This window comes from Xiphophorus maculatus, chromosome 8 (assembly GCF_002775205.1).
Source record: "Xiphophorus maculatus strain JP 163 A chromosome 8, X_maculatus-5.0-male, whole genome shotgun sequence".
NCBI classification, from domain to species: domain Eukaryota; kingdom Metazoa; phylum Chordata; class Actinopteri; order Cyprinodontiformes; family Poeciliidae; genus Xiphophorus; species Xiphophorus maculatus.
The window spans coordinates 15,575,033-15,590,946 of record NC_036450.1 but is presented as its reverse complement, the minus strand read 5'-3'; the positions used below and the strand labels follow the sequence as shown (position 1 = coordinate 15,590,946).

At 36.5% G+C, this 15,914-nt stretch overlaps 1 protein-coding gene across 5 annotated transcripts in view; it reads right to left on the bottom strand.

Annotated features, from left to right (window-relative positions):
- rgs3 (regulator of G protein signaling 3) overlaps positions 1 to 15,914 on the bottom strand; it is a 133,339-nt gene that overhangs the window by 55,046 nt on the left and 62,379 nt on the right. For 4 of the 5 annotated variants that reach the window (XM_023338425.1, XM_023338417.1, XM_023338416.1 and 1 more), the window contains one exon: positions 6,285 to 6,419. In XM_023338425.1, coding sequence (XP_023194193.1) covers positions 6,285 to 6,419 — 135 coding nt within the window. Of the gene's footprint in view, positions 1 to 6,284; positions 6,420 to 15,250; positions 15,366 to 15,914 lie in introns of those variants that run through there. The other variant, XM_023338419.1, reaches the window with a different exon arrangement.

The window sequence follows — 15,914 nt, the reverse complement described above, 5'->3', positions numbered from 1 at the left end:
AAGGGGGGGAAAATCTCTGGTATGGGCTAATTAAAGGAGGGAATGTGATAAAATAAGACTGAAATAGAAGACAAAACTTCTTCATTCATTCATTCATTCATTCATTCATTCATTCATTCATTCACAAGTCCAACTAAATGAAAGCAAACAACTTATTTTGAAGTTGTTTTCTGGTCCTGCTTGTTAAAACATAGTGTTGTGAGGAGGAAAGATCTGCTTATCAAAAGTTGCACATTCCTAAGCACTTCTTCTCAGTCAGTGAACTTCTCATATCCCTAACTGAATGCTTATGTGCCTGCTTGAGATGTATGGGGGATGTGATGAATTAGAGTGGAAGAGAATACAATTCATCATCACACTCAAAGGGTACCAAAGAAAGAGAACAAGAAAGGCCCCCTTGTCAGTCGTCAAAGTTTCCTCCAACATAAGTACTTGAATGTAACCATGTCTGTAGCTAAAGCAGATTCTCATAAATGTGAAATGAGAGGACAGCCGAACTGTTCATTAGCAGAAGCAGTCATCTTTCCTCACTTTTTATGTGAATGTACTGATTGTACTCAAGTAGAAAATTATACAACTTTTCAACCCCAGATATTTTGCTTTGCTCTTCTGACTCAGAGAAGGAGTGCCAGCATTACACATCAAATGCTAACAGTGTGAACGTGGATGTAATTTTCAATACAGACGGTCCTGTTCCCTTTTTACTGTGTGTGTTTTGTGTGTGTGTGTGTGTGTGTGTGTGCCTGTGCGCACAGCTGTGCACATTTATTTTTCCCACATCTTAGTGGTTGATGCTATTCAGACGAATATGTACCGACAGCTTTCCAGTGGAAGAGTTTGGAGACATTTGATGGCTTTAGGATATTTCTCCACAAGGCTAAATGTTTTTTAGTTTTCTTTTATAAAAATAAAAGCAAATGCAAGATTTTAAATACATATTTGAGGTATGTTGCTGCATTTACAAGGATTGGGTTTCCTAAGATCAAAATTATTCAAATGTATATACAATCAAAACCACACTACTTAAAATATATTCATTGCACATCATCCATTTAAAACAGTAAGTGATGGTACAGAATGGAATATGTCGAATTGTTTTATCTTGTAATAATATTTGGTTTGACAATGCAGATTTACACTCAAAGGACACAGAGTCATCTGGTAAATAAAGCAATAAAGAATGAATCAAAGCCTTTGAACTAAAATTTTATAATTTCTTGAAAACTTTCGATATCACAATATCAATCCAATAGTCTTGAACAACACTCATCTGGGCTCCATGCAATCTTACCTCACTTTTTTTTTTTGTTATAATTTTTTAAAATCAGTCTGCAAAAAGTCAGTGAGATCAGAAGAGATAATAAAATTGCTCCAATTTTTTTCTCTGACACAGAGTAGGTCTAAGAATATCAAATAATACTGTAAAACCCAACTTTTACAGTCACAAGAAGATTATTGACCATCCCACTGAAAAAGTCTAATTTTTCTTTAAAGATATATCAACAATGTTCAGGGACTGAAGAAAGTAGGGCAGCTGCTGACATCAACACTGTGAAGAAATAAGCCTATTTGCCAAAAAAGACATGAACGAGCAACGGAGTCGGAATGGATTTGGATTCTGTGTGCGTTTCCCTAAAAAAAAGTATTCTGGTTTCCCTGCACACTAGAAAATAACTCTTGAGAGAGGTGCGCACTTCAGCTAAGTGTGAATTTGCTCGGCTTTGTGTGTGAAGGGGAGAAATAAGGGATCTGACACAAGGGAAATGTGAGAATCAGAGGGTAATTTTATAAAGCTCTTTTGCAGCACTTCTTGAATACAGGCATGAAAATGCCTAGTACATGAAATGTGTAGTTGATTCAGATTTAAAAATTTCTTTTGGTGTTGACACAATAGTAACAATGAAGAAGGAATTAAATAAGTTCACCTCTGATGAAGGAAGAACTGTTAAAGTTCAAAGCAGTGATGGTTGTGGACTAAATCCCAAAGCACAGTTTTACACTCAACAGAGGAATAAATTATCTCAAATTCTTACTTAGCAAGACGATACACTTTTAGTATTATGATTTTTTTTTTGCTTATGTAAAGTAGTAGGATGTGACCCACATGTATGCTCACATCTATCTATGGGAGTGTGTCCTCCTTTCCAATGCAGAAATGAAGACCCCCCCAAAGGAACACATAGGACACACAAGGACTTTATCTTCACATCTTTCATACTTGACAAAACTGATTTGCATATAATTAAACATAGTTGAAGGTGACTGAACACAAACTATTTGCCTCTAAGGTACTCTGGAGAAATGCAATCAAAAGTGAACTAATTTGTCAAGAAGTAAAATACTATGATTAAGCATGCATTTCATTGCCTTCAGGAAAGAGTTAACATTTTCATTTACAGCAATAAGCGACTACAAGAAAAAGATCCATAGAGCTGCACAAAGACCATGAAAACAAGCCAGATGAAAGACAAATTACTAAAAAAAAGGCTCTTTGCTAATTTTTTCTAATGTTTTGGTATGTTTTCATCATGTGGCGATCTCGAAACTATTTGAACTTTAAAAATAGACATTAAAGAATCTGTAATAAGACTAACTTGAAGAGTAAGTTAATATTAGCTGGTTTATTTTCAAGTTAGAGATTGTGTTATGTGCTCCGGCACATTGTATTTATTTCTGTCTATTTTTTTCACTTGGATTATTTTGTATAGAAGTTAGTTATATGATTTTTGTTGTTGTTGTTTAATATACTTTGGAGTTTTGATAATTCTTTCTTGTAATTTGGTCCGTTAATTTGTGACGCTGTTGGACCGCCTATAAATAGGCTGGGTTGCGCCAGGTAAAGGGCGACGCCCACTCCCAACCAACACCCAGGATGCGTTCTGACGCGGTGCGCACGTCTCCAGCCTGCCACACGGTAGTTTTTGTTAGCTGTTTGTTTGGTTGATGTTTTTTTTGTTGTAATTTTTGACCTGGTGGGACCGGTTGTCCTGTTTTCGATTTTTCTTTAGCAGTAGTTTCTTTTTTCTTGTAGTCCGGTACTAGCAGGGGCTTCGACGGCCCTGTATAGGGTTGGCCCCCTGCTGCATCGTTTTGTTCTTTTTGATCGGCTCATCAGGTCTAACTTTCTGTTTATACTTTGGGATTTTTGTTTTCTTTTTTTGGGGGGGGACACGGGGAACCGAGGATTTAATTCTCTTTTTCTTCACAGAAAAATCAAAAGAAGCTCATCTTAAAGAAAAGGTCGAGAGAATTGAAAATAAAAATTACTTTGGAATCCTCATTTTTGTCTTCGTGTCCTCAAATATGTTGTGCCCTTTGTGGACGTAACAGATTGTTAGGGTGTCAATTTTGATGTTTTTTATGAGCTATGTTGCATCTATTGTAAACTAGTATTATTTACAGGCAAAAAAGCAGTTCATATAATTTAAAAATGAGAAATATGAGACGCTGACCAACAGATAATCTCAGAACATCCCATGTTCTCCTAGCAAATAACCCGTACGCACAATCTGGAAGTGTATGCACCTCTACCCACATGGAACCCTATTTGTGGAGTTATTCACGCTAAAAGACGATTGATTAAAATTATTGTTGTTACCGTCTTTTTGGGTTGGTAAAATTCAACACATAATGTGATGTCCGATAGGTGGCCTATGTGCCAAGCCATTGTGTCTAGCAATCCTTTTCAAATATGTTCTATTCAAAAGCTTCAACACTGACGTCCAATAATCTGTTCTTTCCCTGAACATCCCATCATGACACGTCCTTGTGTTAAAGGAGCAAATTGATGCACATTAATTGCAGTGACGCATCGCAGAACTCCCAATGTGCCCTGAAGGAGTGTAAATCATTTAATCATGAGAACAAAAATTTTATTTCTGTTATTTCTTAAAGATATTAAAGGTTTGAAGCTATGTCTGCCTGTTTAAACTCAGATTGAAACAATAAAATAAATTATAGAGCATCCTGAACATATTAAAAACAGGAAATATGGTGAAGTAAGGACGTTTCTATAACATGTCTGACCCGAGACAGAAAGGAGGTTGTCCATGGAGTTTGGTAAATACCTCTTAAGTGGCATTGATATATGTGACTCGGCATGCTTGCCACATTCTTTGATCATTGATTATGTTCAATACTGTTGCCTGTGTTTGGTTTTCATTTGTTTCAGATCTGATACCATATGAGTATACAGAAAACTGCAACATATGCTTTGGCATTTCTATGGAATTTAATAGAGAACATTCGAACACATTTTTAAGACAAAAACTGCATTTGTAAAACTTATATTTAAAAAAACTGTCTAAGGGCAACATCAGATGAATTCCTGAGCAAGGCTCAAGAAGTACATCTCAAAGTGGTTTGAAAACAGCAGGGTATTTGGATAAATCTCTTGAGTGCAGAAGGATTTAAAGTGCAGAAACACACATGCATCACAAATATACTGTATATTGAAACAGAGAGGAAATAATACACAAAAAATAGCAATGAAAAAGGAATGAAAGACTGTTGGCCTTTCTTTCCTTGTTTCCTCCTCTCTTTAATACGCTGATGAAATGAAGTCCTAATGTACAACAGGTGGGCCTTCTGCACAAGGTTATTTATCTCTTTTATTCACCTTTCAGCTGAACTCAAATGAGCTGGGAACAGAATGGCATGTCTATCTCGCTCATTAAATATAAAAGAAGTGAAGATTTGGAGAAACAGAAAAGGCATTAGCATTTAAATTAACAAGAAATGGGAATGCTGTTAAAATAAATGATGTAGAGCTAATCTAGTCAGATAAATTCAAAACAAATTCATATTACTGGAATAAATACAAAATTCAGTGCAAAATTCAATAAATAATTCAAACACACTAAATAAGAACTGTCTGTATTATGACTGACTATCAGACATAAAAGATCATGAAAGAAAAACAACAAAACATCATTTTGTGTATATTTCCCATGGTGGAGTTTAAGATGAATAACTTGAAGATGTGATTTAGGTGAGATTCACAGTCTCACCTAAATCACAGTAGACAACGCCAAGTAGCACTTTTAAATCACAGTGCAAATTCAAAGGTGCTCTTGATGTTTGATATCTAGGACCACCGACTGTGTTTTAAATACTCTCAGATTAAATTTAAAAAAACTAAAATTATCTTCAAATCAAGGCTACCTAGATCAAAGGGCCTCTCCATCCTGGAGAAGCTTAACTAATTTCGACTGGAGTTTTAAAACACTCTCTCTGTTTGCAGCTTTACACCTCCTTTTCTTTGGATTTCACTCTGCAATCTTACTTTCAAAACAGATCTTAGGAGGAAGCTCTCTTACCATCTAGTTTCAAAGAAAACTTGCTCTAAAATGTACGACTTATGCACTGGTCACAGTCACAACTGGGAGAAGATTCAGCTCAGATGAAAGGTTGTTTTATTCTCTGTGCTTCATTTAAAAAATTGCAACAAGTCTGAAAAGGCAAAATTCACTCAGAATGTTTATAGTAGACATGCATGGCAGAGTGAAATGTGATTCATTGAAGTTGAGTATTTTTCAATATACTGGAGGAATATTAAAGCCTTTAACTTAATACTTTAGAAACAAACCATAATTAGCTTCAGCAAATTTTTAAAAATAAGCAATGACCTTTTGCCTAAATATGGGCTGATATGAAAGGGGGGAAAAAGTTATCTGAATTAGCTTAGCTGGCATATTCTTATCCTAATGCATTGATTTTAAGTAAAATTGGTTTCCATAATCAAAGAACTCCGAGTACTGTGAGATGGAAACTTTGAAAACAAGAGTCAATAAAAGCTTTAAATGGGAGAAGTCTCACTTAAAATCTACAGAATATAGAGTATTGTGGATGTAAATTAATTTTCTTGATAGACTATTATGGTCCACACTACTACTCAGATGGAAAACCAAAACCTGACAAACAAATTGCAATGCTAATTTTTAAATTAAACAGCATGAAGCACAGCTCCAAATGATCTCATTTCAGCACCTGATCGCAGTTACACACGGTTCAAAAATAAAGCGGAGATACTATTTCAGTCAAGCCAAATAAAAGAAAAGTGCTGAAGAAATATACGGGCAGCTATTTATAACAGCAAAAACTGTTTCCAAGTGTGCAATGCTTCAGACTGTATATACTTGGAAGCATGTGATGTTCACAAGGCATCTGTGATAGTAGGGGCGGCATGAGCAAATATATGCATTCCCATGTGTTCATCTATTTCCTGATTCATCTTTGGAAATTGCAAACGCTCCTGGATGTGCAAGCGTGTCCGTGCGTCCTACCTGTTCAAAATGCGGAACGGAGGGCTCCCTCCTGTGAAGCTGGAGTTGCTTGTCAATGTTGTCCTTCAGGCACTGACACACGCGGCGCTTCTGGTCCGCTGAATAGGCTTCCAGGCTGAGCAGGCAGTCACACTTCTAGAGACAGACGGGGGGAGAGAGAGGAGCAAAAAAAAAAAAAAAAAAGAGGGTTGGGGGGGGAAAATAGCAGGCAGTTAGCTATTAGTGTCAGAGACATAAAGAGAAAACTACTGTAGGTTTCCTGTTGCTTTGACAGCATACAAAAGGAAAAAGTTGAGATTTTAAGCCTTTTTAAAACAAGACAGAATATTTATTAAAGTATTAGTGATATTAAAAAATATTTTACAGGCTTGTTCCTGTAGCTCTATATTTCTTTACAACATTTTATAATGCCTTCACATTCAGATGTTATTCAAACTTTGTTTTCTTCCGCCTTGAACACTGAAATGCTCGCTTTAGTGAAATTGAATAATGGTCCGCTTCTACTTCAAGCAGAATTTGATATGCTGACGGAACGATTGCGTAACCAGACTCTAGATGGCACTCACTGAAAGTGAACAAATCAATACGTCGCTTGGAAGTACAAGAGGAAGAACATCTGACAACCAATGCTAAACTGGTTAGGAGTCGGCAGAGCCTGCTGGTTTAGGTGCTTTTTGCACAAGAGGAGAAAAATACCTCTTTGTAATTATCACAATGTCCTCAAACTTTGACTCACTCGTGTGCAATGAAATAAATAATGTGATGTGTGCATGTTCATTTTTATTTTTATTTTGTGCACTTCTGAGATGATTAGGTTTATATTGCCTTTAAAATGTATTCATAACCCTTGAGTTTTGTTTATATTTTGCTAAATTAGAACCGCAATCATATTCATTTCATTTAATATACCAACAAAAAAGGAGAACGGGTTATGAATGAAAAGACAAAGCAACTGAAAAGTTAGTCCATATGTATTCAGCTCACTTTATCCTGATACCCCTAAATAAAATTCAGTCACCTAATGATTAGAGTCCACTTGTGTGTAATTTAATCTCAGTATAAATGATGTTCTGTCATTGCATTGAAGGTTTGTAGTGAGCATTAGTTAATAAACAACTTAATGAAGAAATCAGGGACAAAGTTATTCCTGGACATCCACCTAATATGTCATAACATTTCACAATTCACTGTATTGTTAAACAAATTAGATTTGATTGATGAAGATTATTATTCTTTCCCACAATACTGAAAATAACAATTGCTTTAAAGATAACTGTTTTCATATATTAATTTACCCATATTAATATTGTGTTTTTGCCATTTTGTTGTCTACAGCAACTGTGTCTAATTTTTTATTTCAAACAAATGTTGGAATTTGATTACAATTTTTAATCAAGCCAATTGCAAGATCTGTAATTAATTAATCAATTCAAAAACCAGTTTTGCTTCTAAATTACTGAATAAGTAGACATGGGCTCAATAACAAGCGTGTGTGTAATTTTTATACTGGTATTTAGGTTATTCAGCAGTTTCACATGTCAACTTTACATTGTGGGCTGCTAAAAACAATGCAGAGTTTCACCAATCAAGTGTTTCATCATCATTTATCTAACGTCCTTATAAAAATTATTTTTAGAATTCTAAGCCACCAGGAGGCCTAGAAATAGAATCAAATAGATTTTGTATGTTGTTTTAGGATGCCGCTTGTGAATCAGATTTATGGTCGTATCAGGAATGCAATACAAAAAGTTGCAGCTTGGGACTTTTATATATCAACACAGAAAAGCAATTCATTGTATTAGAATTTTCAAAATCTCCCAGGCCTATTTTAAATGTTTTTAGTTATAGTATAGGAACAATCTGTCTGCTTTCAAAAGATTGTTAATTTGCTACTTTGATGTTTAATGAATGCTTCCTGATAAATCATTGAGCCACAGCATTAGAGACCATGCTCACCATTACTCTTTTATCTTTGGTTTGTGTAATGAAAATGAAACCAATTCATCACATATTTCTTTTCATTTGTCTCCACTGTCCTACATAACAATTCTTATCTACGTCAGTTGCTCTGTTTCAGGCAGTACCAGGGAGAAACATTCGTCCTGACATTTTTGGGCACAAGTCGGGCTATGAATAGAATTTTACCCATTTTGTTCAAGTCTTCAGAGATTGACTGAAGTCCTCTAGGCCTGTCTCGACGCTTAATGCCCTGGTCAGTGGTGAGTCATTTGGGGAGTACATTTGCCTGTTTTTCAGGCAATGAGGTCTTTTCATGCCTGACTCTGTTTGTAACACTACAGAGTCTTTCCATGCGTCCTTTGAGTGCTGTCAAACATTAGGATACTGCTGTTGGGGGGGCTCTGCAGTTAAATCTGTGTCATTGTTGCTGATGCAAGGAAAAGAGAAGTTAAACCCTGAAGAAGGCTGGGAGTGTATTGATCTAAAGTAGAGCATTTGGATAAAAAAAGGACAAAGGGATAGAAAGAGAAATAAAGAGACAAAACTTAGAAAGAGAATCAGCTCAGATACAGAAGCAAAAGCATTTATTGAACCTGACTGTTCAATTGCAGCGCAAGATGATGAAATACGTGCTTTTTCAGACCAGGCAGAAATCAATGTGGATGTGCTTTGATATCCATCATTTAGACTGAATTGGAGTTTATAAGGGTACGACAAAGCCTGTGATAGTCAAACACACACAAACAAGCATCCTCTGGGTAAACTAGTTCCATGTTGCTCTGGATGAAAATCTTATATTTCCATCTAAGACTGTTTTCGTTCTCCCATACACAGAGTTGCACACTACATGTTGTGAACGGTCATAAGCGGTTCGCAAAAAGCTCCTCAAAAAGCCACGGGGTGGAGTGAAAAAAGCCCAGCTATCATGATGGAAATAATCCTGTACCCACTGCTTCCCGAAGAGCAAGACATTTTAAGGACGTTAGAATGTAGAACCACAAACCTGATGCAGCTCTTTCTTTTTATCTACATGAATGATCATTAAAAATCATTTTATTCTTGTTTAAAAAATATATAAACAACCAATGACACAAAATGGCTACATCCCTTAAAATTACTAGCATTAATTTGTCTCAAAGGTTTAGCTTGTTATATAAAACCCCATTGTTCTGAAGTAAACAAAACTCATCATATGCTAACAGATCAGAAGTGCTAAAAACAGAGCAGTACTTGGAAAGGCACAGACAAACACACCAACCAAAGTTACTTTCTCTGCACAGCACCAGATTGAATTCTACAGTATAATCTGGCTCTGTGATTCAAAAGATAAAAAATATGAAGACAACAAACTTGGACAGTGATTCACAGTCTAACAACAGTCCCAGAGACACAGAAAGGCTTGCACCTCTCATCTGCCAAAGAAAGGAAATGTTTCCATAAGTTAGAAATCATACTGACATAAATAAGGGTTTGCTTTAATGACCCAAGTTGCCCTTCTTGTGCATTGCTTTGTAATGGAATGTCCTACACACACATATTAAAAACAAACATTGATCCAGATTCTTTGTAATTTAGACAACAAAATACTGTAGAGCTCGGTAGAAAACCATAAATTCGAATATTACAGCTAATATCTGCTGATGTTTCACTCACACGACAAAAAGAAAACTCAAACAAAAAAGGCTAGTGTTTGAAAAACCTTTGGAAATAGGCTATATGATATTTTGATTCCAAACTTATGAATTATTTTCAGATTTATTAGGGATGTTTATACTGATGCAGCTTCTTAGTATTAAAACAGGATGCAGTTGCTCGGCCTTGGCACCTTTTTTTGGGAGATATATAATTTGTAACTTTTAGTGGCTGAGTCAGGTCACAAATGAATCCCTCCTTAATTCAATAATAGAGTGAGTGTCTGTGTTAGAAAAGGATGGCCTAAAAAGGCACATTAGCTAAAATAGCTCATCCGCCCCCCTATTCTGTCTCCTACATTAGTTCACCCCTGTTTATAAATCCACCCCTCCACGAGATGCACATAAAACCTAATGAAACCAAATTCAATGAATGGCCACTGGTCTGCCATGGAGTAGCTAAAAATACAGACAGCATTTCCCCGTAATCAGATTGATTAAAGTGCTCCTTGGTTGAAGCCCTCCCCCTGAGCCATCTGGCAGATGAGTTTTCAACATGTTCGCTGTCAACACAGCTCACCTAAACTGCCTAGGTACACGTTAGCATGGCATCAGTGGGATCTTTCTTTGCCTCACAACGCCTGGTGATAATGAGCCAGCTGAGATGTTCCGCTGCAATGTGGCAGCCATCATATGTTTGTTATCAGAGATTCAAGCAGAGTTCGACAGCTCTGGAAACATGCCAAGTGTTTTGCATTGCACTGAGATAAGAAAACTGACAGCGTTCTTGTGCCAGAACCTCACAGGGGAATCTCTGTCCTTGTTTCAGGCTCAATGCCTAATTATTTCTGCATACAAATACTAGAGAACAATTAATCTTATTCAGTTAAAGTACAAATTCCCAAAACTAAAACATTAATTTGGCAAAAAATAAAAGTATCAAGGGATTAATTATTATTTTTTTAAATATCATTAGGTCCCTAAATGCTCAAGGTTTTTTTTTCCACCTACTGCTCTGTCTAAGCCTGTTACTCACTGCATTGTGTGATTTGAAACAAATCTTTGGCATTCATCTAAACCGCTTATTATTCAGTTGTGTGCTCAAGAAAAGATAAATAAATAAAAGCAGACGGCTATTTTTTTATTTTATTTCTTTTAATTCCAGAAGAAGTCCTCTCAAATGAATCTGACCACCACCGACGTTTACAGCACTATTATTAGTAAGACCATGTTTAATATGATAACCACAGCCTCTATTATGGTAATAAAATGGAGTTGAGTGAGCACACAATCCCAGCAGTTAATGATGGGTAAAAACGCAGTAGGAAATTCTAGGGTTTTTTTTGGAAATGTCAGGAAAACAAGGCCCCCAAATGGGTTCTAGAAACACAGAATGTTAGAATGTTAAAGTTTTACAAAAAGCTGCATCAGAACCATATTTATCAGAAATTATAATGAAAGTTCACACCCACCATCACTACAAACAACATCATATTCTGTTAGTCATAGTATTTTAACTGGTGGTAAGCATGGGAACATGACTCACATTTATGATGGACTATTATAACAAAAATTGTTCTAAGCTTCCGCGTCTAAACTCTTCTGTCCAACTCTCTACTCCTCTCCTCTCACTATAATCTGTTTATCCTTTTAAATGATGACTTTATGACTGCTGCATTTAATGGGTTTTATGGCTGCCACATAAGTGACAAGAGCTGAAGCAGCTGGCTAAATCTTGCAACATAATATTCCTACTAATGTCAGTGAAACTGTTTAGACCTTCCTGTCTTCCACATTGTTTCCCTCCATTATTTTTTTTTAAATTGCCACTCCCTTTATAGCCACAGTCCACCGACATGATGATTCAGATAACTGTTCCAAACTAAATTGTCTATTAAGTGCCAATTTCCTGCGATGTTTATAATTCACACATAATTATCCACCTTGACTTTACCAATCTGTAGATTTTGCAAGATGGGATACAGTGCCCTGCCAAAGTATTAATACCCTAAGATTTTATGAACCAACAAGTAGTAGAGCATGATTGGTACATAAAAGAATAAAAACCTTTTTACACATATAATCAGGGTTTGAGCAAACATGACCAAAAGTTTACTTTTTGGATTGTTGCAAAACAATAGTATTGACTAATCATGCTGTGGTGATAATTTTCCTCAGGAAGACCAGGTAAGCAGATAATGAACCAGGGGCAGAGGTTTTCCTTCCAGTGGGAGAATAACCCTGAATACACACTGCATACAAATACTAGAGAACAATTAGTCTCAATGGAAGGATTTCAATCAAAGCATATTCCAGTCAAAGCCCTGACCTAAATCTAATTGACAATTTGTGGAAAGATGGAAAAATTGATCTTACAAACACTCTCTTTCCAATCTGAATCATCCAACTATCTGCTGTACACCCTTGTCCCTTAGAGGGGTTGGGAGTGGTGCTGGTGCCTATCTCCAGCTAACGTTCCAGGTGAGAGGCAGGGTTCACCCTGGACAGGTTGCCAGTCTGTCGCAGGACAACACAGAGACAGACAGGACAAACAACCATGCACACACACACTCACACCTAGGGAGAATTGACCAATTAACCTAACAGTTATGTTTTTGGATTGTGGGAGGAAGCTGGAGTGCCCGGAGAGAACCCGCGCATGCACAGGAAGAACATGCAAACTCCATGCAGAAAGACCCAGGGACAGGAATCGAACCCAGGACCTTCTTGCTGTAAGGCAACAGCTCTACCAACTGTGCCACTGTGCAGCCCCAATCTGAATCATGTTGAGCTAAAAATTGCCAAAACATTTCAGCTTGCAGACATGCAAAGTTGGTAAAGACCCCAAGTTCCCCAAAAGACTTGCAGCATTTATTGTCCACAAAATACTGACTCAAGGTATGTATACCACTCATGCATACCAATTTTTTAAAATATCTTTCTTAATGCATTATATATAGGAAATGCATATATTAAATGTAAGTCATGATACCTTCCTCATGTCTTACGACAGTCTGTCTTGAAGCCCATAAAAAATCTAATTACTAGCATCCAATTTAATATCATGTTGAAATTAAACAATTATTGGCCAAAACTTTCACAGGCAAGCGAGCATTACTTTAATATTGCACACAGAAAGCAATTTCCTCCAGACTCAGTTGCTTTCCCACACTCTTTGGTCTATTTCTATCTTGTTTGCCTGGTGTGAGATCTAAAACTGACATGAATGGAGCATGTAAACTAGAGTTCTTGGCATATCGCCCTTCCTATGGCCACCAGGGAGAATGATAAGCACATGACAAGTTAAGTGATGTTTCTACTTTTTTCCTCTCAGTTTTCTCAGGCACAATTTGTTTCATCAGCTTCTGCAGTACGAAACTGCATTGATTATTTTTTATTAAGTATTATGCTCTTCCATGAAATTAAATCTGGTCAGCTCTACATGCACAGATATAAAGATCAAAAAGATAAAGATTAACCTTCTAGCTGTGTAGTCCTGAACAACATTAAGTGGTAAAATCTCCTGATGCTATGGTACTCAATAAATTAAAATACTCTGATGAGGCCTGTGTGTCAGATTAAAAGTGCCTTTGAAAATATCAACGCTTAAGCAGGTATCAAAGGTCGGATGTAATATTTAAATTCGTAAATGTTGTATTTTCATTAGCTGTAAGTGGATAATCAAGATAATTAACATTAACAATTTCTTAAAAACATCAGTCTGTGTGTGTTTGATTTAGTAAACAGACACCAAACTAAATGTTATTTTCAATTTGCAGCACACATACTGTCATTCCATATAAATGGCAAATACATGAATAATTCTGCAATTACTTTTAGATTTTTTTCTCTCCACTTAGGTGCATAAATACTTTACATAGTTAACACCGCTTGTCCTTATCCCAGTGGAATATTGATATAAACTACTCAAAGCAGTTTTTGACGACACTTTGACCCCGTCATAGATCTTAAAGCAATAATTTTACTAAGATGACTTCTAAGTGATTAGATTTAGATATACGGCTACACACTGCTGCCACAGCATGCTGACATACTGACTGTAAAGGCCTTTAAGTTGTGGCTAAGTCCGAGGGATGATGGTGCATCTTGGTTCAGTTAAAGCCATAACGGGCCATGCCTGCCCTGGTCCTGTTATAAATGGCTATTATAAAGTAGATATTTTGCTGACAAAAGCCTCTGGGAGGCTATCATTCACACCATGCCCTGACTACATGTGGCAGCTTGTATGTCATGGACCCAATGATTCAGCTAAAAGCAAAGAAAGATTCAAACAAAAGCAAAGTTGCAAAAAAAATAAAGAAAAAAGGATAAAAGATTATTGAAATGTAAATATTGGAAAACAAGCACCAAAAGTATATTTATTTCTAGAAATAACAGAAGTAACAGCCAGCATGACTTCTAACATAACTGGACCTATGAATACACAATTTCAATTCAATTCAAACAAAAAGAAAACTTTTTAAAAGATTTCTGAAGATGCAATAAAAAATGTAAAATTTGGTGACAAATAAATTGGGACACCTGAACAATTTTTCCTTTTGCTGAGTTGATTTTGGCTCAGAGGTGGAAGCAAAGCAGAACAAGTCACTGAGATATTATACTGTCTGTCTGAAAAACAGTGTATTACAATATACTTGGAGTTTTACAGATTGTATGCAAGCCGTCACACAGTGATTTCACCTATTTTGGCACAGCAGCTGCTTATCTAATCTCCACTCAATCATTATATCTGAATACCACAAGTGGACAGAGGATGATTAGTATTTCTAAGCCAATAACATCTTACTGAATATGAGTTACATGACAGCTTCATGAGACAAAGAAAATTTGATTTGCAGTGTAAATGTAAGTAGACTTGATGTGGGCTGAGTAAATTGGTATAATGGTACTGATGGTCTTTAGTAAGTGAAGATTATTCATAATTTTGTTGTCGTTAGTGAGGGCTGGATTGGAGCAGCTGGATACTAATGGAGACTTCTCGGAAATTGCAGAAAATGACAGATTGCACAATTACTTGAATTCTCAATTTTCACAAGCAGAATAAATATATTGTCATCCACTAATAGACGCCCTGTGAATTTCAGAAAAATCCTTATCATTCAAATTACGTAAAGTCCATTAAACTATTAAAACACATAGAGCGGCATCTTAGGAAAACCCAAAATCTCATCTTATACAACCAAAATGAAAAAGCTTTATTTTCACCAATTTCACCTTAAGGTTATTTATAAATCTAGATTAACACAAATTAATATTTTTCTCTCTTGGCTAAATTTGTTTCATACATTTACGGTACACAGGTAGAACAGAAAATCTTCTGCCTTTAAACCATTTTAACTGTATTCTGTGACTTACATCTCCACTGTCAGAGAGCAGGTGCCGCTGCAGAGAGCTTGCTTCCCTGACGAACCGTCTCTTAGGCCCAACTCGGTCAGCCAAGTTTCCCATGATCACTCTGCGATGACCCAGATGGACTTCACTAGTCAATAATTCTCCTACGCTGTCTCCTTTCCCTATATGCTTTTCCGTTTACCTTCACAAGTCTCCCTTTCTTTCACTCTCCATGCGTCACTGACACACTTAGACACCTAACAGACACTGGACTTTCCGGACACATAATTGCACCTCCCGCCCCTCAAATACACGCACACACAGAGTTCTTCTGTTCTTCGTAAATCTGGGTTAGATCAGTGCCGTTCTGAGCAAGTGCTAAAATAGGATGACCTCCAGCTATGGAGGAGAAGGACAGGAGTAGACAAAGGAAAGGAGAGTCGACTCAGAAGCAGTCAGTAAAACAGAGCTTATGAGGAGAGGGTGGGAGCTGTTTATACCTTTAGGACAAGTTATTTCTTATTTTTGAAGAACACAGGTGTGGTAAAAGAAAAAGTATTAAAATAATTAGTGCAGGCATGCAGTCATGTTTCTATCAACATGTGAAGAAGAGAAAAATTTTAGTTTTTAAACATCTTTGATACTTTTGACTGATGCAGCTATTTGAATTGGATTCAGTAGACTCAAC